At 47.5% G+C, this 24,837-nt stretch overlaps 1 protein-coding gene across 3 annotated transcripts in view; it reads left to right on the top strand.

Annotated features, from left to right (window-relative positions):
- Positions 1-12,752, top strand: part of ASTN2 (astrotactin 2) — a 1,028,625-nt gene extending 1,015,873 nt beyond the window's left edge. For all 3 annotated transcript variants that reach the window (XM_068974208.1, XM_068974207.1, XM_068974206.1), the window contains one exon: positions 12,515-12,752. In XM_068974208.1, coding sequence (XP_068830309.1) covers positions 12,515-12,752 — 238 coding nt within the window. The remainder of the gene's footprint in view (positions 1-12,514) is intronic.
- The last annotated feature ends 12,085 nt before the right edge of the window (positions 12,753-24,837 follow it).

Raw genomic sequence — 24,837 nt, 5'->3', positions numbered from 1 at the left:
ATGACTACAGCGCTGTTCTGGTAGTAGCTAGAGGCAGTGACCTGGAGCCCCCTTGCTGGGTCTCCTCTTCAGCTTCCCCACTCCAGTCCCAAGGATGCATGAGGTCTACCTGAGCTATCAAGGATCACAATTGGAAACAACTGAACTCTACCAAATCTAAATTTTTCTAGCTTAGAAATAACATTATCAAGAAATGCATTGCGCTTGCCAACATTAAGAGACTTAAAGAGACCCTCACTTATTAATTTATAGAGTCATTGATTCATTTAATGTACTTGCTATGTGCCAGACCTTGGGCTGTGGGCTGGAGATAGAACAGGGAAGAAGACAGCTCCTATCTTTGACAGGCTCAGCATCTAGTGAGAAAAAGACTGGTCAGCAAGGAGATACAGTGAAATATGTCACAAGAAGCATGCGATAAAGAGGGTGGGCAGCGCATTTTAGAGCAATGTCTGTCAAACTTCCGTGTGCAGGAGAATCACTTGGAGGTCTGGTTAAAATTTAGATCAACTCAGTATCCTGGAATGGGCTTGAGTGTCTGCATTTCTAACAAGTTATTAGACGATACTAGTGTTACTGGTTTAAAAACCATGCTTTGAGTGACAAGGATCTAGATGCAGCTGTTGATGCAGCTAATCCAGACCTGGAGCTCAAGGACGAGTTTCTAGAGAGGACAGTGAGTGTCTGCTCACAAGTCCAGAATAAGCAGGAATCCTAAAGGTGGGAGGGGAGGCGTGCTCTCGTTAGAAGGAAGGAACAACTAGTGCAAGGGTGCGTGCATGCGTGTGTGTGTGTGTGTGTGTGTGTGTGTGTGTGTGTGTGTGTACGTACTCAGTTGTATCTGACTCTTTGTGACCCTATGGACTGTATTCCACCAGACTCCTCTGTCCAGGGAATTCTCTAGGCAATAATACTGGAGTGGGTTGCCTTCTCTTCCTCCAGGGGACCTTCCTGACCCAGGGATCGAACCCTCATCTCCTGCATCTCCTGCACTGCAGGCAGATTCTTTGCCATGGAGGCATCAGGGAAGCCCCAAGGGCGAGAGAGGGCAGGGTAAGAGAATATACTTCAGTCAGGAAGGACAAATCTCAGGGGAGTGGAGAGTTCGGGGTGAGGAGGAGAAGGGGAGACCGAAGACGGCAGCTGAAGTCATATCATAATGGCTCTTTATGAGGCCTATTCATGAGTCATTTTTCTTCCAAAAGCTGGGTCAGTGTTTTAAACAGAGGACCCATGTGGGTAGATGTACCATGCCTCTCAAAGGTTAGCAAGTCTGCAGAACATCCAAGTGTAAAGGAGAAAGAGCAAGACCCTGCCTTGGGTTTCTGTTCTAGCTTCATCACCAGCTTGCTGTGTAACCCTGGATAAGTTGCCTCTCCCCTCTGGGCCTCATTTGCAACATAAAAGGGCTGGACTCCAAGGTCCCTTCCAGCTGCAAAGACAGGGAACCAGACAGCCCTGAAGGTCATAGAAACCAGAGAAGAGACACACCAGAAGTGTCCTTTCACCTCTAGCCCAGCGTGGCATGTTCTTCAGGAACCTAGGATGGCTAGGACAGTAAGAGATTTTCCCAGGAGCACTCTCGTATCATGAGATGAGCTCTGTTAGGATTTCATTGGCCTCTAACCACCAAGCCCCCAAATGTTCTCTGCTTCTCCATGGATCTTTGGTTGGGTACCCCCATAAAGTTTAGTGACAAGAGGGTGACTCTTACTGCTACCTAAATCCATCAGGCCAATGTCTGGAGCTTGGTTCCCATGGCAACCACAGGTTCCTGCAAACAACTGCTCAGAGAAGACCGCCTAACACCCAGCTGTCCCAGCCATAGGGTTCCTATTAGGAGGCCTGAAAAACGCCACTTATAGGTGGTCAGGGGTCAGATTTGCTCCAATCAAACAGCCTTGACCACTCCTGAGCTGCTCAATCCTCTCAGGGATGTCTGATGGAGAGAGAGAAGAGAGTCAGCATTTGAAGAGATTTTGTTTCAGTGAAATTGATCTGTCTAGAGTACATGTATGTCTAGATATTTCTGTTTTTCTTTATATCATATAATGCTTTATTTACATTTTACAAATCACTTTTACATTCATTAATTTGAAAGTATTTGCTGCATTTTTCAAAATCTCTTTCTTTTCTTATATTTGGACTCAGTTATATAAGTATATATGTTTCTTTAACTAGAGGATAATTGCTTTACAATGTTGTATTGATTTCTGCCACACAGAAATTTCTGCCGTGTGACTCAATCATAAGTATACATATGTCCCCGCCTTCTTGGACCCCTCCTACCCCACCCTTCTGGGCTGTCACAGAGCCCTAGGTTGAGTTCCCTGTGTTATACAGCGACTTCTCACTGGTCATTTTGCATGTGGTAATGCATGGTCTTTACTGCTGCTCTGAATTTGCCCCACCCTCTCCTTCCTCTGCTGTGTCCCCAAGTCTCTTCTCTCTGTCTGTGTCTCTATTCCTGCCCTGCAAATACTTTCATCAGCACCATTTTTCCAGATTCCATCTTTATGTATTAATATATGGTATTTGTTTTTCTCGTCTGATGGACTTCACTCTGCATAATAGGCTCTGGGTTTGTCCACCTCACTAGAACTGACTCAAGTTCATTCCTTTTTGCGGCTGAGTAATATTCCATCGTATCTATGTACCCAGCTTCTTTATCCACTCCTCTGTCAATGGACATCTAAATTGCCTTCCATGGCCTGGCTGGGGTAAATAGTGCTGCAGTGAACAATGGGGTACCCATGTGTTTTTTTGAATTATGGTTTCCTCAGGGTATATGCCCAATAGTGGGACTGCTGGGTCACATCCCTTATGATTGTACAGTGGAAGTGAGAAATAGATTTATGGGTCTAGATCTGATAGATAGAGTGCCTGATGAACTATGGAATGAGGTTCATGACATTGTACAGGAGACAGGGATCAAGACCATCCCCATAAAAAAGAAATGCAAAAAAGCAAAATGGCTGTCTGGGGAGGCCTTACAAATAGCTGTGAAAAGAAGAGGCGAAAAGCAAAGGAGAAAAGCAAAGATATAAGCATCTGAATGCAGAGTTCCAAGGAATAGCAAGAAGAGATAAGAAAACCTTCTTCAGCGATCAATGCAAAGAAATAGAGTAAAACAACAGAATGGGAAAGACTAGAGATCTCTTCAAGAAAATTAGAGATAACAAGTGAACATTTCATGCAAAGATGGGCTCGATAAAGGACAGAAATGGTCTGGACCTAACAGAAGCAGAAGATATTAAGAAGAGGTGGCAAGAATACACGGAAGAACTGTACAAAAAAGATCTTCACGACCCAGATAATCATGAAGATGTGATCACTAATCTAGAGCCAGACATCCTGGAATGTGAAGTCAAGTGGGCCTTAGAAAGCATCACTACAAACAAAGCTAATGAAGGTGATGGAATTCCAGTTGAGCTGTTTCAAATCCTGAAAGATGATGCTGTGAAAGTGCTGCACTCAATATGCCAGCAAGTTTGGAAAACTCAGCAGTGGCCACAGGACTGGAAAAGGTCAGTTTCCATTCCAATCCCAAAGAAAGGCAATGCCAAAGAATGCTCAAACTACCGCACAATTGCACTCATCTCACATGCTAGTAAAATAATGCTCAAAATTGTCCAAGCCAGGCTTCAGCAATACGTGAACCGTGACCTCCCTGATGTTCAAGCTGGTTTTAGAAATGGCAGAGGAACCAGAGATCAAATTGCCAACATCCGCTGGATCATGGAAAAAGCAAGAGAGTTCCAGAAAAACACCTATTTCTGCTTTATTGACTATGCCAAAGCCTTTGACTGTGTGGATCACAATAAACTGTGGAAAATTCTGAAAGAGATGGGAATACCAGACTACCTAACCTGCCTCTTGAGAAATCTGTATGCAGGTCAGGAAGCAACAGTTAGAACTGGATGCGGAACAACAGACTGGTTCCAAATAGGAAAAGGAGTCCGTCAAGGCTGTATATTGTCACCCTGCTTATTTAACTTCTATGCAGAGTACAACATGAGAAACGCTGGACTGGAAGAAACACAAGCTGGAATCAAGATTGCCGGGAGAAATATCAATAACCTCAGATATGCAGATGACACCACCCTTATGGCAGAAAGTGAAGAGGAGCTAAAAAGCCTCTTGATGAAAGTGAAAGAGGAGAGTGAAAAAGTTGACTTAAAGCTCAACATTCAGAAAATGAAGATCATGGCATCTGGTCCCATTACTTCATGAGAAATAGATGGGGAAACAGTAGAAACAGTGTCAGACTTTATATTTTTGGGCTCCAAAATCACTGCAGATGGTGACTACAGCCATGAAATTGAAAGACGCTTACTCCTTGGAAGGAAAGTTATGACCAACTTAGATAGTATATTCAAAAGCAGAGACATTACTTTGCCGACTAAGGTCCGTCTAGTCAAGGCTATGGTTTTTCCAGTGGTCATGTATGGATGTGAGAGTTGGACTGTGAAGAAGGCTGAGTGCCGAAGAACTGATGCTTTTGAACTGTGGTGTTGGAGAAGACTCTTGAGAGTCCCTTGGACTGCAAGGAGATCCACCCAGTCCATTCTGAAGGAGATCAGCCCTGGGATTTCTTTGGAAGGAATGATGCTAAAGCTGAAGCTCCAGTACTTTGGCCACCTCATGAGAAGAGTTGACTCATTGGAAAAGACTCTGATGCTGGGAGGGAGTGGGGGCAGGAGGAGAAGGGGACGACCGAGGATGAGATGGCTGGATGGCATCACTGACTCGATGGACGTGAGTCTGAGTGAACTCCGGGAGTTGGTGATGGACAGGGAGGCCTGGCATGCTGCGATTCATGGGGTCGCAAAGAGTCGGACACGACTGAGTAACTGAACTGAACTGAACTGATGGTAGTTTTATTCCTAGTTTTTAAAGAAATCTCCATACTGCTCTCCAGAGTGGCTGTATCAGCTTACATTCCCCCCAACTATGCCAAAGGGTTCCCTTTTCTCCACATCTTCTTCAGCACTTATTGTTTGTAGATTTTTTGATGATGGCCATTCTGACTGTAGGTTTGATTTGCATTTTTCTGATCTTGAATGGTGTTGAGCTTGTCTCATGAGTTTATTGGCCATCTGTATTTCTTCTTCAAAGAATTGTCTGCTTAGGTCTTCTACCCATTTTCCGATTGGGTTGTTTGTTTTTCTGACAGTGAGCAGCATGAGCTGCTTGTGTGTTTCGGAGATTAATCTGTTGTCACTTGCTTCATTTGCTATTGTTTTCTTCCATTCTGAGGGTTGTCTTTTCATCTCATTTATGGTAGAAACACTGTGTTTCTGTTATCAGCCCCTGTTGTTTCCATGGCGGACACTGCTAATAGATAACAGAAATCATTCCAGGCTTGATTCATTCTAGGCTGTTTCTAAACATAACCAGACAAGAAGCGTTTCCCATCTGAAAAGGATTAGAACATGTTATGAATTGTCATTGCTTTGTTCTTCGTGAAAATATTCAAGCCTGGGATGTCAGTATACATTCTTCGGTCCAAGATTATGTTAGCTCTTTCCTTAGAAATCTTGGATTCACTCTCCTGGAATTTCTAGGATGTTGGAAACAAGAGCAAACTTAGGCTCCTAGAACCATACTCCTATCATTTCAGACGCATTTTCATTTTTTTTTTCCTGCATATTTTGACATTTCGGAAATCAAGATGGATTGTGCACAATCGATGTGCACGTTATGTTACATTCTTTCATTTCTTGAAAGGCTGTTATTAAATCAATAGCATGTCTTAAAATTGACAGTGTCTTAGAATAGATAAATACGAGCAAGACACACCATGAGTTTTAACAAATGTCCCACAGAACATCCTCCCACTAATATTATAGCAATGTACATAATTATCTTGTTGTTCAGTTGCTAAATTGTGTCAGATTCCTTGTGACCCCATGGACTGCCGTACACCAGTCTTTCTGGACCTTCACCATCTCCCAGAGTTTGCTCAGACTCATGTCCATTGAGTCAGTAATGCCATCCAACCATCTCATCCTCTGTCACCCCGTATCCTGCCCTCAATCTTTCCCAGCATCAAGGTCTTTTCTAATGAGTTGGCTCTTCGCATCAGGTGGCCAAAGTATTGGAGCTTCAGCTTCAGCATCAGTCCTTCCAATGAATATTCAGGGTTGATTTTCTTTAGGATTGATTGGTTTGGTCTCCTTTCGGTGCAAGAGACTCGCAAGCGTCTTCTCCAGCACCACAGTTCAAAGGCATCAATTCTTCGGCGCTCAGCCTTCTTTATGGTCCAACTCTCACATCCATATGGAAAAACCATAGCTTTGACTATATGGACCTTTGTTGGCAAAGTGATGTCTCTGCTTTTTAATATGCTTTGTCATAGCTTTTCTTCCAAAGAGCAAGTGTCTTTGAACTTCATGGCTACAGTCACTGTGTGCAGTGATTTTGGAGCCCAAGAAAATAAAATCTGCCACTGTTTCCATTTTTTCCTCATCTATTTCCCATGAAGTAATGGGAACAGAGGCCATGATCTTAGTTTTCTGAATGCTGGATTTTAAGCCAGCTTTTTTTACTCTCTTCTTTCACCTTCATCAAGAGGCTCTTTAGTTCCTCTTCTCTTTCTGCCATGAGGGTGGTATCATCTGCATATCTGAGGTTGTTGAAATTTCCATCTGTTCCAAACTGAAATACTTTTGGGTTTGTTGAGATTTAGTCATTCTTACCATCAGTTTAGAAATGAGTTCTTGGAAGGCCTCATGGTTTCTTATGAGAGAACAAGGAGGACACAAAGCCAAATGTAAATATTTTTGCTAGTCACCTTACAAATCGTATTTCAGACCTGGTGTTGAGGAAATATATTTACACGGCAGTACCCGAGCTTCTGATTTTCTGTTTAATGGGGGTGGTCTGAGGCTAAACTGGATGTGGATATTTGGAAAGTAAGCCCAGTGAACCACTGGGAAGCCATAAAACCATGGCTTCATTGCACACATTCATCATACCAGCTTAAAAATGTGTGCATGTTTCAAAACGGAAGTGCCTTCTATTGTATTTTCTCCTAAAAGTAATTCTTGTTCATTCTGTAATGTGTAAATGGGACAGGTGTATATATATATAATTGCAAACTAAAATGTTGTTCCCTGGACTCCTAGTCTCTACCCAGAGATAAAATTGGTAACAGTGTGCACATATTTCTCCAGAGATCGATATAGACTTGACATGGATATGCTCATGAGTAAGGAAACTGATCAGACTTAAGGATATGTTGACATCTATAGACCACATGGTTCTGCTTCTGTCCACTTGGCTATGTTGATCAAGTATATTCGTTTTGCTCTGTTTTCTGCCTATTTACACTTAATAGCACAAGTCGTTTCCTACGGAGGCATATGCACATATGTCGGCTTTTTAAAGGTTCCTTCAATTATATGAATTTATCACACGTTAATTTACCCCTCTGTTAAATAAAGACCAACTAGATTTCTTACTTTTTTTTTTATTATAAACAAATATGTATAAACATTTTACCCAGTTGCCCAATTACTTCCTTAGGCCCATGGGATGCTCCTGTGTCACTGAAGGTAATGTTACCTAGGTTTCTGGCACCTGGTGGGTCCTCAGTCGCCTGTCATCATTGTCATCCCTGATCCTCCGGGCTCTCCCCTCTTATTTTCATTTACTAGAACATCATAACTGTTTTCCTAAATGCCCGCCCCCCTTCAGGGACACACTTGAGTCCTAGTTGCAGCATTTCCGCAGGAGACTTGCTTTTGAGACAGCCTTTGGCATCACGATCTGGCTCCAGTGTGCATGTGTCACTCTTACCAGAAGCGAGTGGGGTTCTCCAGATGTGGCCTGACGGGGCAGCTCAAATGGAAGACCTTATTTCCCTGAATCTGCCTTCTCTGCTTCCAGAGGTGGGGTTCCAGTTTGTTGCAGCCGCGCCACGCCATGGACTCTCATCAAGCTTGAGGTCAGCTACCACAGAGACTTAAGCTTAGCTCAAGGAGACAGAGATTAGGGAGAGAGGCCAACGGAAATGTTCCCTTGCTGTCTCTCCTCTTTTGCTCCATCCCATGGCTCCCTTAGAATTAGATTTCTGTCCAGTAACTGTGTCAATAGCAAAGTGGGTAATGGTGCTGGGAAGAGTAGTCACTTAAGGTCCTACAGTTCCCGGAGAAGCGGCATCCGAGCCCAGCCGCTGACTCCTTCACAAGCCATCCCTGTCTCAGTCTCGCCTGCTGGTACAGTGATAGATTAATGGGCGCTGTCCCTCCTTCCCCTCCGGCTTCCCATACTGCTGGGCCCGCGTCCTGTCTCCAAGGAGGAGGATTTCATTTCCGGTATTTGAGAAAAGTGGTCACTCTGACCTGTGCTTTCCCCCTCCAGGCAAAGCTTGGGGGCATGCCTGGCCTTTGATTTATGAATCTCCATTGCCTGCAATGTATTACCCAGCAATCTCACCTTCGGTCTCTCACCCTGCACCCCGCTTCAGCCTCTGAACACCCCCAAGCCTTCTCTTCGTGGCTCCACCTTCTGAATTCTCTCGCCTTTGTCTCATTGCACATCTCACTGAAGCATTGCGTTTGGCGGAGAAAGAGCAGGAGACAGTTAAGCGAACTAAGACGCTTATGGCAGTAATTTCACCGCAGCTGAGCAGCAGTCCTACAAAATAAGCATCTCTATCCCCAGTTCACAAATGAGGAAACTGAGGCTCATAGAGAAGAAATGGCTTGCCCTAACATACTCTGGAGCCTATGTCCTTTCCACTGCAAAATATCTTGGCTAACATTACTGAGAACTAAGCAAATCACCCAGGTCCTCTCATCTTCCAGAAACACTGTTATTGTTCTCATTTTACTGATGCAGTAACTGGGAGTTAGTAGCACTGAAGAGCTTGCTCATGATCCACGTAGCTAAGTGATAGAACTAGGATTTGAATCTGAGACTTCAAAACCAAATATGTCATCTCAGCGCTAGACACTCAGAGCCCCGATTCTAGTTTTGCTTTTGTTACTAACTTAAGGTGCCTAAGGGGCAAATCGTTCTCCCGTTTCAGTCTTTAGTTTCCATCTATACAAAGGCTTGTAATTGAGTTCCAAGATTATCTCTACGGAAATATCTGGGCTCTTGGAGACAAAGCATTTGGACATCTTAAAGGACTTGTCTCCCCAATCTCATTTTGTATTTGTGACTTATGTGGCTGTCTAGATCAGACAATAGGGGCTTCACAGGTGACTCAGTGGTAAACAATCGACCTGCCAATGCAGGAGACAGAGGAGATGTGGGTTCCATCCCTGGATCAGGAAGGTCCCCTGGAGGAGGCAGTGGTAACCGAATCCAGTATTCTTGCCTGGAGAATCCCCTGCATAGAGGAGCCTGGCAGGCTACAAACAGTCCATGGGTTTGCAAGAGTCGGACTGAGTAAACTTTCACTATTATCTACTTTGTGGTAGACCTAGTCATTATTCCCATTTGTAGGTAAGAAAACTGAGGCACAGTTTGTGAAACAATGTCCTCAGTATCACAGAGCTAGTAAGTGTCTGGGGCAGGATTCGAACCTCAGCAGTCAGGCTCTCGAGCCTGTGTGGTGCCCTAGCTTCTAAGCTCCAGTGGCCTGGCTCTGCCACTTCTCCAGTTTCCCATTGTGAGCCCACTTGCACACCATCTTCCACCTCTAAATCCCTTCTGTCTGTGACTTTCCCTACGCTTCCTATTATGCCTTTTCCCTCTTCTTTGTCCAAACCCTACTCATCATGGAGACTCAGCACAAGTTCCCCTCTTTCCAGGAAGTCCTCTCAGATTTCCCAGTCCCCCCGGTACTGTCCTCTGTCCCCCACAGCTCCCACATCTCCTTTCATTGTTGCTCTTGCCACCTGCCTTGCAGTTTTCCACTTGTGTATCTTTCCTACTGAATTGGGAACTCTGCCATGCGACAAATGCTCAGCAAAGGTACAAGCAATGACTGTCTCCTTCAACGTCACCCCTACCCCGTTCGTCAAAGGAAGAAGCGAGTTTGAAGATGTTAAGTCAAGTTCCCCAGGACACAGAGCTGCTAAGGAGCAGAGCAAGAGCTGAAATGAGGAGGCCTGGGAGTAAGCCCCTCTGGTTCCCCCCTGCCACCCCGGGGAGGCGCCTGCCAGAGGCGAGAGAGCCCTGTGGGGCGAGTGCGATTATGAAGCTATGAATTCTTGGCACCTCAGGAAATATTCCACCCGAGTGGTGAGCTATACAAAGAGGACTTTTTGAAAGGCACCTCGTAAATCATGCCCGCAAGACCTACACACATAAGCCCGGCCCTTTTCCAGCCGCCACACAGGTGCCTGACACAGTCTCCCATTTGTGGGGTCTGCTGTCGTAAAATGCCTCCCTCCTGGGGTTCTCCAAGGGGCACGCAGAGGACAGCAGGAGAGGGCCTTGCCTCTGGCCCCTCAGGATCTCCAGGCATCTTGAGGATGTGGAGATGTAGCAGAAAGTGGATCCCACCTGGAGACAGACACCCGAACAGCAAAGCTGACTTCTGGTGTGACCCTCTCGAAGCCTCCGTTTCGACACCTTTCATGAGACCATGTTGTTGGTTCTCAAATGGGGTGATTTTTTTTTTAAATTTTGACTTATTTTTGCTGTGCTAGGTCATCATTGCACACGGGCTTTCCCTAGTTGTGGTGAGTGGGAGCCCCCCTCTAGTTGTGGGGCTGGGGCTTCTTGTTGCGATGGCTTGTCTCGTTGTGGAGTTCGGGCTGTAGGGCATGCGGGCTTCAACGTTACGGTGCGCAGGCTTAGTTGCCCCATGGCGTGTGGGATCTTCCAGGACCAGGGACCAAAACCGTGTCCCCCTCATGGCAAGGTGGATTCCTACCCACAGGAGCACCAGGGAAGCCCTCAAGTGGAGTGACTTTGCGCGGCAGAGGATATTTGGCAATGTCTAGACACAGCTTTCTTGTTATGCCTTGGACTGTGGGAGCAGGTATCTTGCAGGCGGAGGTGTAGGGATGCTGCATGACTGCCCCTCCAGCAAAGAATGACCCAGCCCACATGTCGACAGAGCCCTGTTGAGAAACCTTGGGCTAGGTGAACTCGGAGACCCTTGCCTCAGTTTTCTCTGCAGCCATCAGATCTCCTTGAGGAGCCTCTCTCTGGTGCTGCATAAAGAGCTCTAGATAAATTCCTAAAGATGATCACCATAGTCCAAGGCAATTCTTGCTAGGACTAGTGTCCGATATGACCTTGATCCTGAGCCATCATCCTAACAGTTCTCTGGAATAAAAGCTACCCTTTCCTGAGAGCATGCTCGAGGCCAGCCTTTGGGCATCTCTCTTAGTTAATCTCACAGCCAGTTTCTGAAGGTAAGGTTACCATCACTGTTTTAGAGACAGGGAGAGTGAGAGAGATGTCTGATTAGGGGATACAGATATAAAGGCTTTCATGAAGTAGAAAGCCCAGAAGGCAGGCTTCTTTTCCGACTGTGAGAAAAGAGTGTGAGGGAAGAGCAGTAAGACAGCAGACAGAGAGGGACATGGGACTGTTCAGACCTAGTGGGGACCACTTCAGTGGCCACCCTGATGTTTGAGCTCGGTTAAGTGGTGTCATCTCTCTGAAACTTGGGTTCCATACCCATTAAATCTAAGGGGAAAGTGTTTTCAGGCTTGTCGTGAAGGTTAAATACAGATTTTAAAGTGCATATGCATTGCTTACCCGGCATCTAGCATGTGGCGTTATTTTAGTTATTGTTCTTTTCGTCATTTATCATCATTATAATAATTATTACTTGGCCAGAGTTCTAAGGCTTATAAGCTTTATATTGTAGAAGTGAATATGTTAGGTCAAAACTTACACCTCTCTCTATTTTATTCTTATTATTTTTTTATTGTAGTTGCTTTACAATGTTGTATTAGTTTTTGCTGTGCAGCAAAATGATATAAGCATATCAACCACACGTATAAGCATATATCCCCTATGTCTTGGATTTCCTTCCCATTTAGCTCACTGCAGAGCACTGAGTCGTATCCCCTATGCTATACAGTAGGTTCTCATAAGTTATCTATTTTATTCATGAAAGTGAAAGTAAAAGTCACTCAGTCGTGTCCGACTCTTTGCGACCCCATGGACTATACAGTACATGGAATTCTCCAGGCCAGAGTACTGGAGTGGGAAGCTATTCCCTTCTCCAAGGGGTCTTCCCAAGCCAGGGATGTAACCCAGGTCTCCCGCATTGCAGGCGGATTCTTTACCAGCTGGGCCCCCAGGGAAGCCCATAGTATATATATGTCAATCCCTATCTCTCAATCCACCCTACCGCCCCTCCTCTCTTGGTATCCATACAATTGTCCTCTCTTTCACTTTTTGCACATGGCACAATTGAGGACAAATTCCAAAGTGATTTTTGAACAAGCGTTCACAATATCACGCTTACAGCTAGAAAACTGTTGGGACGAGAAGCCCTCATCCGTCCATTGACCTTTACTGAACACCTCGAAGTCCTGACCCTTTGACCTGGGCTTCTCCAGCTTCATCACCATCCCCTCCTGTCTTCCAGGAAGGCCCACCTGATCCTCCGGCGGCTGGAGAGGGTGAGCAGCCACTGTTCCAGCCTCCTGCGAAGCGCCTACATCCAGAGCCGTGTGGACACCGTGCCCTACCTCTTCTGCCGCAGCGAGGAGGTCCGGCCTGCGGGTATGGTGTGGTACAGCATCCTCAAGGACACCAAAGTCACGTGCGAGGAGAAGATGGTGTCCATGGCCCGGAACACGTACGGGGAGTCCAAGGGCCGGTGAGGGCAGGCACCGCCCTCCGTGAGCACAGGGACTCTCCGGGGGAGGGCGAGTGGTGCTCTCATGGATCCGGGGCCTGGCAGGGGGTGGAGGACCCTGAGGATGGGCTTGACGGAGGAGGCTTGCCAGCAAGGCCAAAGTAGACTCTCTTGTGGATACCCAACGGAGAACTTTGTCACCACTGGATTTCTTCATTTGCCCCCAGCTTTTATTTTTTCTAAGATATTATTTGACTCTATCAAAGTCTCTCCTTTTTAAACTTTTTATTACGGATGGCACTCAATCCTGAGGCAGGAGCTTTCAGTTGGAGACCCAGCGGCCTTTCCTCTTCTTCCTTCCTCCTGCCATCCACCCCCCCCCCCGGCTTCCTTTCTGCTGTGGACCCCAGGAGGAGCCCTGTGGAGAGCTAGTTGGACCCCCTTCAGCATCAGGAAGGAGGCCCCCAGGATCACTGGCAGTGAGGAAGCTTGGGTCTTTAGGACGTTCATTTTCCAGACATGTTTGGGTTGGCAGGACCCCTGCCTCTTCCTGCTCCCCGTGGGTCTGCCCAGAGTCCCTGCAGGACTTCCCATGCATTAAAAGTTCCTATTGTCTCTCTCTCTCTCTTCTTGGGTCGTGTTTCTTACTGATGGGGGACCTCTGTTTATTCACTCAACAGGTATTTATTGATTCTCTACTATATACCAGGCACTGGGCAATCAGCTAAAGAACAGATTCTCCCTGTCATCAGGGAGCATACAGTCCGTCGGAAATTATAGAGAAGCAGCCGGTTACTTTGGGCTGTGGTAGGGGAGGAATGGAGACTCTTTGAACTACTTGCTGGGTCATGAGACAAATTAAAGGGGTTCCAAAATGCTTTCTTGAAAAAGTGATGCCAATACCCAAAAGATGGGGGAGGGGGAGGGGATTAGCTCCAGGCAGGTGGGACACCATGAACAAAAGCCCAGAGATAAGAGGAAAGGTAAGTCAGTGAATGGACATGAGTTTGAGCAAACTCTGGGAGACGGTGAAGGACAGGGAAGCCTGGCGCGCTGCAGTCCAGACAGCAAGACTCGACTGAGCGACTGGAAAACAGCAAAGTCATTCAAAGGCTGAAAGCACCTTCGATGGGAATAGAGATCAAAACAGGAAGAAGCGAGAGGTAAGGCTGGGAGCTGGGCAGAGCACTGGAAGCCGTGCAGGGAAAGTCTGACTATGTTTCAAGTAACTGAGAACCACTGCAGAACATTAACACGCTCTTTAAGAAAACCCATTCCAGCGCCAGCATGGAGGTCGGACCGGAAAAGGCGTTGCAGAGAGTGACTACTGTCATTTTGCAGAAGTGATGGCAGATTGGATCCCGAGGTAATGAGGGAAACCTTCCACCACTAAGTCTCCTTTGAAGTGGCAGTTGTCTACTTCCATTGTGTTACATACCAGGGAGGGTAATGAGTACAAAGAGGCTTTATAAGTCCTTAAGCTCCTGGCAGTAGCTCAGAGATGCTGGCTTACTGGAGGAAATGGGATGCAGGTCAGTCGTTTCATAGTGCAGACGTGATACCTGTTAAAGAGTGAGGAATACACTGGAAATTCAGACGGGAAAATACTGAAGATCAGTAAAATAAAAGCAGTTGAAAATAAGCTTCCTTCTTAATTTTGATGAGTGCTGATGACATCCATAATCTCCCCGACCCCCTAGAAAAAACCTACCTGCTGAGTTGTTTTTCCCGCTATGATCCTAATAATCCACATGGGGAAACAAAGCAGGAGATTCTTCCAAACGACTCTGGTGCCTAAAGATCTCCTCAACCTCCAACAATCTAAGCTCAAAGGTGCTCTTTTAAGAAGTTTTACTATTATTGGAATTACATTTCTGCAAGCATATAGATGGAATTTAGGGCTTCCCGGGTGGTGCTACTGGTAAAGAACTTTCCTGTCGAAGCAGGAGACATAGAAATACAGGTTCAGTTCCTGGGTCGCGAAGATCCCCTGGAGGAGGGCATGGCAACCCACTCCAGTATTCTTGCTTGGAGAATCCTCATGGATGGAGGAGCCTGGCGGGCTACAGTCCATGGGGTCCCAAAGAGTCAGACATGACTGAAGTGATGTAGGGTGCATAGGTGGAATTTAGATGGATACATTCCTATTACGTGTTGATGACTCTTCTCCTTCCAAGGATAGTATGTTCAGAGAAGAATAAACATCTTAAAAGGAGGATGAGAAAATGATTCACTGAGTACTTACCTGTCTTAGTTATGGTATAACAGAACACCACAGACTAGGGGACTTATACAGAATACAAATTTGTTTTTCACAGTTCTGGAAGCTGGAAAATCCAAGGTCAAGGCATCAGCAGATTTGGTGTCTGGTGAGAGCTGGTGAGTTCACAGGCAGCCGTCTTCTTGGGGTGTCCTCACGTGGTGGAAGGGGAGAGGGATGTCTCTGGGGTCTCTCAAAAGAGCACAAATCCCATTTGTGAGGGCACCACCCTCATGACCTAATCATCTCTTAAAGGTCCCACCTTTAAACACCAGCATAGTGGAGATTAGTTTCCAGCATATGCATTTGGGGAGAACACATTCACTGTATAGCATTTCCAGGCTCTATTCAAAATTGCTATCATGCGTACACTTTCCTGAACCCTAGGTCCCAGGCCTTACCCCACTGCTGTAGTTGCTATTGTCTTGACACAATCTGAGGAAAGGTTTAGCTCAACAGTTGCATCAAGTTAAGCTCCCCAGTGTTCTGGGGCTGTTATCCGAGCCCAGTTGTTTGAATCTGAATCTGCCACCATTCACCAGCTATTGCCCTTGGATGAATAATTTGTTGTCAGTGTCCCCATCAGCAAAATGGGGTAAATGTCAGTGTGTTCTCATGGGGTTATTATGAGGTTTGAGTACGATAGCAGTTGTAATGCACTCAGCACAATATATGGTAGAGTCTTTTTCCCTTCCCAGGTGGCCCAGTGGTAAAAAATCTGCCTGCCAGTACAGGAGACGCAGGAGATGCAGGGTTCAATCCCCAGGTTGGGAAGATCCCCTGGAGGAGAAAATGGCAAGCTGTTCCAGTATTCTTGCTTAGGAAATCCCATGGACAGAAGAGCCTGGCGGGCTACAGTCCATGGGGTCATGAGGAGTCAGACACGACTGAGCAGTGACTGCACACACACAACCCAGTAGCAAGAGCCCCAAGAAGCCTGTGCTTCTCTCTGAGGCTCGTGCAGATGGCTGTGGCTGTTGGGTAGCTGCCCAGTTTGCCAACGGCGGCTGGCCCCTGAGGACATCCACCACCAGGCTGTCCCCGGCTCGTTCTCCTGTCCATGCCCCTCCCTGCTTTCAGCCTCCTTTTCCCCGCTCTCTGGAGCCTCTTGCCATTCCCAGTCACCACAAGGCCCTCAGAAGTGAGACTGAGAAGCCTAGTGAGACAGGTGTGTGTTGGGGGGTGGGGTGGCTTGCCATTGCAGGCAAGTAGATTAAACCAATATTTGTTAAGATGTTCTCCGGAGAAAAGAAAAATTTTTGAGGTGCCAATGAAGCTTCTGGATCCAGTGCCCTGGCTCTGCACAGCTAGATGGATTCATGTGCTGCCACAGAAAATGCCAGGGAAGCTCAGGCCCCACTGTACTGGCACCGATGACTTTCCATGTGGTTTCCACCGCTGAATAGAGAAGTTGTGAACACACAGAGGTGTGTGGTAGGGGTGCACAAGAAAACGCCTATATGTGACTCCCATCCTCTGTACAATCTTTAAGTGCCTTCTCTAGGCAGGCTTCATGGACATATGCTGGTATCTACCATTCAGGGAGTTCTCTTCCTAGCAATGAGTCTACACACTTACCACATTTAACCAAGTACAGAACAGCCGTGTGCGAGTATGGTTACCATTTCTTCAGCTAAAAGAAAATGTGGTTTAGGCAGGTTGGATAACCTGCTTCAAAGTCATGGTGTTGAGACACTGAGATCTAAAACTGGACAGACTAAGTATTTCCAACTGGTGAGTTCTGTTTTACTACTTCCTAGAGAAAATGGGTATCATGCCCCTTTCCCATCTTGTCTTATCCCTCTAATTTCCAACAAATGCTTGAGTACTAATTTCTGGGTTTGGGATACTAAGACAAACTGGACCCAGATCCTGCCCTTACGAAACTCCCAGAGCTTCACTAACTAACTGCAGAGTGATAAAATCAGACATTTTGGAATCAAGCCAATCTGAGCTTAAATATTGGCTGTGCAGTTGACAGTGACGAAGAGCTGGACCCTGAGAGAAATGTATAAAGCTAACTCAACAGGTCTTGCTAATTCAGAGGCTTGGGTTAGCTGACATTAACTTCTCTAATCCTCACTTTCTTCATGGGATGAATGTACCATCTCAGAGTACTATTGGGAAGATTAAATTAGATGATATATATAAAGCCTTCAGAACAAGGTTCTCAATAAACAGTTATTACAATGGCTTATTTACATGAGAAAAGATAGGTGAGATTCATTTTGCATCAGGAAAGCCTTTACAGCCAAAGGGTAATCAAGTTCAGTAAGTAGAGCAGTAGAAAAAGGACATCGTGGACAGAGAGACGGCATGTTTTTGAGAGCGTGTGCTTTGTCTGAAGGATGGTGAGCAAGCGGCATGGGCTGAGAGGGCAGCGTGTGTCTGGAGAGGCTGGCAGTGCAGACCACACTGGCCACTGGAAGACCTTAGATTGGAAGCAGGGGTGTGAGATAATCAGAAGGGCATTTTGCGAAGATACCTCTGGTTGCAAAGTAGGAGAGTGGCGAGCAAGGAGACAGCCAGTGGCACTAGATAGCACAGGGTGGGGTAGTTCGTGTTGTTTAGGAGGGAGACGAGGACACCTGAGCTAGGCCATCGCAGAAGTGAGGCTGGATCTGAGTGCCAGGAGAGGTTGACTCAACGGGTCTTGTTATAACTCAGAGGCCCAGAGACTCAGATCTTGCCTTTCTCCTCTGGTGTCTGAGTATTGGACTGGGCAGAAGATGGATGGATAAATGCCCTTGGTCTCAATGGACAGTGCATGGATGAGGCAGGATTTGTATCATGCAAATATAGTCATTGGATTGAAAGGGAGCCCAGAGTATCATTTAGCTTTATGTGGAAGCCACGCGTGGAGCTGTGTGTCACTGTGCACAGATGTCTTATGAGTTCCCAGTGCCCCATCGCAAAGGATTGTGTAAAGCTGGCTTAGAGTCTTGTGGAAGAGTTCAGTCCTGAGCTTATGAAAAGAGCACTGAATTCTTGAGCATCACCTTGTCCTCTTTCTCCTCGCCATCGTCGTCAATTTCCTCATCACCATATCATTTAACTGATTGAGTCCTTACCATATTCCAGATTCTTTGCATATATATTTCATATACTTCTTAAAACAACTCTATGATACGTAAGTTATCACCCCATTTTATAGATGAAGGAATTAAACCCCAGAGGTTTTAAGAAACTTCCTGGTCTCAGGCAGCTGGAACCAAAGTTGAACTCCAGGTATCATTTGGCCCCAGAATTTTAACCATTGTGTTCTGCTGCCTTCTGAGGTGGGGAGCTCTGGATTCTAGTCTTTCCTCTGCAGTAGAGTAACTAATCAGCTAACCTTGAGCAAATCCTTCACCCTCTGTGGGCCTTGGATTCTCCATATGCTCCTGCCATATTGGGGAAGACGTATGTGTCATAGGTATGAGGAAGTGTGTGGGATGAGGACTTGTGTATAAAGAACAGTTTTCACCTCTCTCTCCCTTCAGTCTTCACACCTCCCCTTTGAGGTTGACAGTGGCAGAATGAATGACCCCGTTTGGCCAGTCTAGAGAGGCAGGCTGCAGTCCATGGGATCGCAAGAGTCGGACATGACTTGGTGACTAAACCACCACCACCGCCAGAGAGGGTTACGGTCTCAGCAAGGCCATAGGTCTTGGATCTACAGCCAGCTCTAGTGCCCCGGAGACAACTCCAGTCCCACTCACGGCCATACAAGCCACTGGTTACTAAGAGTCTAGTAGCCTTGGACAAGTGACCGTAGCTGGGTTTTCTCCGCTGCCTAACTGGGGAAAATAGTAACACCCCTCATAAGGTTATGTGCTGGTGGTTTAGTCACTAAGTTGTGTCCAGCTCTTGCAATTCCATGGACAGTAGCCTGCCAGGCCCCTCCGTCCATGGGATTCTCCAGGCAAGAATACTGGAGTGGGTTGCCATTTCCTTCTCCAGGGGATCTTCCTAACCCAGGGATGGAACCTGGGTCTCTGCATTGCAGGCAGATTCTTTACTAACTGAGCAACAAGGGAAGCCCTCATAAGGTGAGAGTGAGGGTTCAATGAGCCCACGTAGGTCAGATCCATAGGACAGTACTTGGCATGTGACAAGGACTCTGTAAGCATTAGCTGTATTGTCATTTTCGTAACTCAGCATCCTGCTCTGCTCTGGTTGAAGAATCCCCACCAATGCCCTCTCATACCTTCCCGCTTAGTCTTTGCATGTGCTGATCCTCCTTCTAGGAGTGCCTTCCAGCCGGGGCCTAGCCAGCTGAACCTTCTCTCACTGGCTTCTCTCACTTTTGCCTCTCACAGAGGGAGTCCGTAATGGTCTCTTCTGAGGTATTGTGGTGAGAATGCCCTACTTCTATTCCAGCATTTTCCTCACTCAATCTCACTGTCCTGCATAGGACCGCAAGGACACAAGGGTGAGCACGGGTATGACCCTCTCTGAGCTGAAGAGCCTTTCATTGGCCCTAGCTCAGAGCAAAGTGCATATTCATCCAGCACAACAGCGCTTGCTGCCTAGGAGGCAACTCTTGGGGCGCTCCTGGGAAGCACAGTGATCCCCAAGACCCCTTGAGAGCAGAGGCACCATCAGAGCCACACAGGAGGGTTCTGGAGAGAAGGCCGCAGCCAAACAAAACCCATGGACTCTGTATGGTGGTGCACTTTCTAATTGGCCTCGGCTAATAAACCTGCCAGACCCTGAAAGGCGCTCACTGTCTGTCTGCCTTTGGAAGCCCTGCTGCGTGTGTCTGTCCATGTTACAGCCGAAGCTAAACTGCTCTGTTTTCCTGTTTCACCGGAGTTGGCAGAGGGTAGGGCGAGGGGCACCCAGGCCAGTCCCTCCCCAGTCTTGCCTTGGGTATCTTTTCATAAACACATTGTTCCAACTAGCATGTCCCTGAAGAATCCTTCAGCTCTAACGTTCTAGGTTCTCCAGCCCTCAGGGCCCACACTGGAATGGAGAGAGTCAACAGTCCTTTGTATTTGTTCAAAGATGCTGTTGTTTAGAAGTCAAACCCCCCAGAGAAGTGTTCCTTATTCCAAGAAAGCTGCTCTGACTCTGACTCCCAAATTCAAGATGGGGGCTCCCCTTTAGCTTCTCACAATCTCCACACTTCTATGACGCTGCCTACTCAGCCCACTGAGTTCTAATTGTGCCTTTAGGGTTCTGTTTTCTCCTCATGTGTGCGAACTCTTTCATGGGGCCAGGCTTCATGTCTTCTGTGCCCAAGACTGGTCAGTCCACATGGCAGGGGCCCAGAAACTGTGTGCTCAGGCAACTCTACGTGGTCATGAAGCTGTGTTTATGTGACTCCTCGAGGACAAGGCTACAAAATCTGCACATGTAATTAATTCATGAATGTGGTCCCATCTTGCAGCCCGTGGAATCTTAGTTCCCTGACCAGGAATCGAGCCCTGTGCCCCCTACATTGGGATCTCGGCGTCTTAACCCCCGGACCACCAGGGAAGTCCTGCTCTGCTCTTTAGATAAGGAAACCGAGGCTGGGTTTGTGTTACACAGGACAGAGCAGGCTGGTCTCTGGGGGATTCAGATCAGAGATGACAAACTTTGACAACACAGGAGCAGTAATTAACTTCTGTCAAGTGCTTTCCAGGGCCAGGGCTTCCCTGGTGGCTCAGATGGTAAAGAATCCACCTGGGTTTGATCCCTGGTTTGGGAAGATTCCCTGGAGAAGGGCCCAGCTACTCACTCCAGGACTCTTGCTTGGAGAATCCCCATGGACAGAAGAATCTGGTGGGCTGCAGTTGGGGTGGCAAAGAGTCGGACACGAGAGAGCGACTTTCACTTTGCTGGAGCCAGGGTCTGTGCCAAGCACATCAGCTGCACTGTCTCATTTAGTTGTCACACCATGAGGTGGCTGCCAGCACCCCCATTTTACAGAACACGTCCTGAGGCTCAGGGAGGTCACGGGATGTGCCTGGGTCACACCATTCCTAAGGAGCTGGGGTGCAGTCTGCCTGGAGACATGGTAACTCTGCAGCTCTGTTCTCGGAACCGCCACAGGCTGATGCTCCCAACCTATCAAGGGGAAGCCTGAGGGCCATAAAAGAAGTGGTGCCTGTCCCAGGCCATGTGGCTGACGGAATCGAGTGTGGAATATTCCGATCTTATCTCCAGTGCTTTTCTGACCCCTTGGTAACCTCAGGCCCATCCCCTTTCCTGACGTCTGGGTGGGTGGGGAGGGGCAGAGAAGAAGGCCTTACCTCTGTTGAAGGAGCAAGGCCCTTGCCAAGCCAGCTCGGCCTCCCCAGGCGGTTTCGTGGTCCAAATACCAGCCTGGTTGCGGTTCATCGGGTTTTATGATCGGGGGTGACGTAGTTTCTTCACTCACTTGCAAGCTGTTCAACTCACAACTCACAGGCACAGGCTTCCCAGGGCAGACCAAGAGCTGTGTGTTTGGAGGGGCTGCCTGATCAGAAAGTAAAACAGGACTCATTGGCCGTGGGGCCCTGGGCACATGTCCTCCCCTCTTTGCATCGTGATCCCCCTTGTAACGTAATTCGGAGAATTGGGTTGAAACTTCGAATAACAGTTTAGGGGAAATGCAGATTTTTAGTCCCCACTCGTTGAGGTTCCAATGAAGTAAATCTTGGGGGAGACCTGGGAATCTGTATTTTTACATCTCCCGGGGTGACTTTGAGGCATGCCATATAAGAAACACAGATCTGGATGATTTCCAAGAGCCTTCCAACCTGAGCACAGAGAGTCTGTAGCTTTCCATGCAGGATTCATGGAGTCCCAGGCTCGTCTTTCGATATAGTAATAGTAGGCATGCAGCTGAAAGAATGGACTCCTTTAAAAACTTTTTGTTTGTTTATTTATTTTTGGCTGCGCTGGGCCTTCCAGCTGCACGCAGGCTGTGTCTCGTTGTGGCGAGTGGGCGCTGCTCCTTGGTGCAGCGTACGGGTCTCTTACTCTGGTGTCTCCTCTTGTTGCCGAGCACAGGCTCAGCAGTTGTAGTCCACATCCTCATGGCATGTGGGATCTTCCCAGATCAGGGACTGAACCCATGTCTCCTTCATTAGCAGGTTGATTCTTTACTACTGAACCACTAGGGAGGCCCCAGGAATGGGCTCTCTTATTGGGGTTTAGGAGAACAGAGTGGAGACGAGAAGTTTGCCCAGAGAGGTTGGTTTTGTCTCCATATGGATGGCTGCTTTTTTGGGGAGGTGGTGAGCTTCCCATCACTAGGCAGGTACAAAATGAGAGTCAGCTGAGTTGAGGTTCAGGTCTCTCTGGTAAGGGGCAAATAACCACAGAAAGAGCTGTTATGAGAGAGAGTCATTCCAAGGAATGAAGGATGAAGAGGAGGGGTCTTTGGAGTCAATAAACTTAAAGTCTGGCTTCACCAAGCATGGGGATCGCATAGACCCGAGGCTAGATTTTTTCAGCAGAAAAATAGGCGCCACCAGATTCACCTGTCTCACTGGGACATTGTAGGGAAAACATAAATAAATAACAAAGGGCCTGGTGTAGAACCCAGCACACAGTAGGTGCTCAGGGAAGGCCTGTGGTCTGCTTTCATTTAGTTTCCACTTGCTCATTCCTTTGGCTCCACTCTTAGTTCCAGGAAAACCTAACTTCGGGGAGAGAGAGCTGCTCACCCGACCACATGTTCTATTACGTAAGAAACCGGGGCTTGTGCTAAATACAAAATCAACAAACAAAAACAGAACACGGCATGATTACTGGACGACAGAGGTTTCTGTAGCTGGCTGAGGGCATGGGGTGTGGGCTGCTGATGAAAATATGTTTTGCCCTTATTCTTTTTAAATATTCAAGTGAAACTTCCAGTTGGGGCTGGGCCAAGCTCAGGGCCTGCTCAGCACACCTGTAATGGGTTTAATGGGTTTTGGACTTGTTTAGTCTATTTGTCCCAGCATCAGTGGGATATAACAGTCACAGAACACACTTTGGCCCTTGACACTGGGCACAGACAACGTCTTATCTCCCAGCAGCAGAGACATAGGCACGAGTGGTGTTCCCTGGCCTCCTTCATCATCCTAATCACTCCATGGTGCAATTTCAAGTCTAAGCATCACCGTGTTTCACCCCTGGCATGACAATAACCAGTCACTTTTTGTCTCATGTCTTATATACCCAAGTGGGCTTCCCTGGTGACTCAGACGGTCAAGAATCTGCCCACAATGCAGGAGACCTGGGTTCGATCCCTAGGTCAGGAAGATTCCCCTGGAGAAGGGAATAGTTACCCACTCCAGTATCCCTGCCTGGAGAATTCCATGGACAGAGGACCCCAGCAGGCTACAGTCTATGGGGCCGTGAAGTCAGACACCCCTGAGCAACTAACACTTATAAATGCCAAGGTTCTTGCAATTCCTGACCCATCCCTTACTTTCCCCAGACCTCCACAACTTTGCTCATTCTGCTTCCATAAGCCTGCATACTCTGGTTGTCTCTGTCTGCCTTAGTTTAGTCACTAAATCCTGGCCAATTCTTTGTGATCCCATGGACTGTAGCCCACCAGGCTCCTCTGTCCATGGGATTCTCCAGACAAGAATACTGGAGTGGGTTGCCGTTTTCTTCTCCAGGGATCTTCCCGACCCAGGGATCACACCCAAGTCGTCTACATTGCAGGCGGATTCTTTACCATCTGAGCCTCCAGGGAAGCCCTAAGTTTGTTAGGCAGTTGCAGCATCTTTTTTGGCTGTTTGGCTAGTTACTCCTTCTTGACCCCTGGTCAGGGAGCTTGAGGCTTCCCCGGTTGGCTCAGTGGTAAAGAATTTGCCTGCAGTCCAGGAGCTACAGGCGACACAGGTTTGATCCCTGGATCAGGAAGATCCCCTGGAGAAGGGCAAGACAACCCACTCCTGTATTCTTGCCTGGAGAATCCCATGGACAGAGGAGCCTGGTGGGCTACAGTCCCCGGGGTCGCAAAGAGTCGGACACAATTGAAGTGACTTAGCACACATGCACTCCTCCTTAGCACTCCCCGGATGGGAGGAGAGGGCGGGAAGCTCCCCATCTGGTATGGTCCTGATGGAATGTAAGCCACTGTGTTAGGCTCTCCCACCGCAGCTGATTTCTCTCATTATCCAGGCAGAGGTGCCAACCAGAGCCTCGCTCTCAGGACTCTTGGGTCTTAAGCAGAGTGATTCAAGAAAGAAACACTGGGGGTCTGTTTGGCTGGAGAGCCTGGAGGAGATTTTTGAGCTCTTCCTGCTACTGAGTCCCTGGCTTTCTCACTCTTTCAAGTCTTGTCCTCCAGCCTTCCTTCCCACCCTGGTGGAAGCCTGGGAGCCAAGCTCCCCCAGATGCTCGTGTTAACTTCTCTCTGTGTCCAATTCTGTTGCTGCCGCTTGCAGCCTATGAACCCTGGCACTAATATTCTACCACGGTGCATGAGTGTTTTCCTCGGGAAGCCTTCCTTGAACTCTGATGTAGGGCTCATGTATTTATTCGTGATCTTGTGGGACCTGTTGCTGTTATTCAGTCATTTCGTTGTGTCCGACTCTTCGGGACCCCATGGACCGCAGCACGCCAGGCTTCCTTGTCCCTTACCTATGACGTGCTTGATTCTGTGCATTGCTCAGGCAACACACAAGCTAGGTACCTGCCCCCTCCTTTGAGATTCTCCAAATAAACAGAGATCACATCTATGTTAGCCCTACCACAGCAAGACAGAGAGCTCTAGGTTTTATGACTGTCTCCCCTCCAGGCTGTGTGATTATCAGGAGCCGGATAGTGCTTCATTCACCTCGGGGCCTCTAAGGTCCTGGAATGGTACCCAGAGCATCCTTGATGCTCAATAATGGGGATGGAACAGAACTGATTTACTCTGGGGGACTCCCTACAGAGCAGTCTCAGGCTTAAG

Source organism: Capricornis sumatraensis, chromosome 6 (genome assembly GCF_032405125.1).
Source record: "Capricornis sumatraensis isolate serow.1 chromosome 6, serow.2, whole genome shotgun sequence".
In the NCBI taxonomy this organism is placed as follows: Eukaryota; Metazoa; Chordata; class Mammalia; order Artiodactyla; family Bovidae; genus Capricornis; species Capricornis sumatraensis.
The sequence above is the reverse complement of the archived record's forward strand: the minus strand, read 5'-3'. Positions and strand labels throughout refer to the sequence as shown.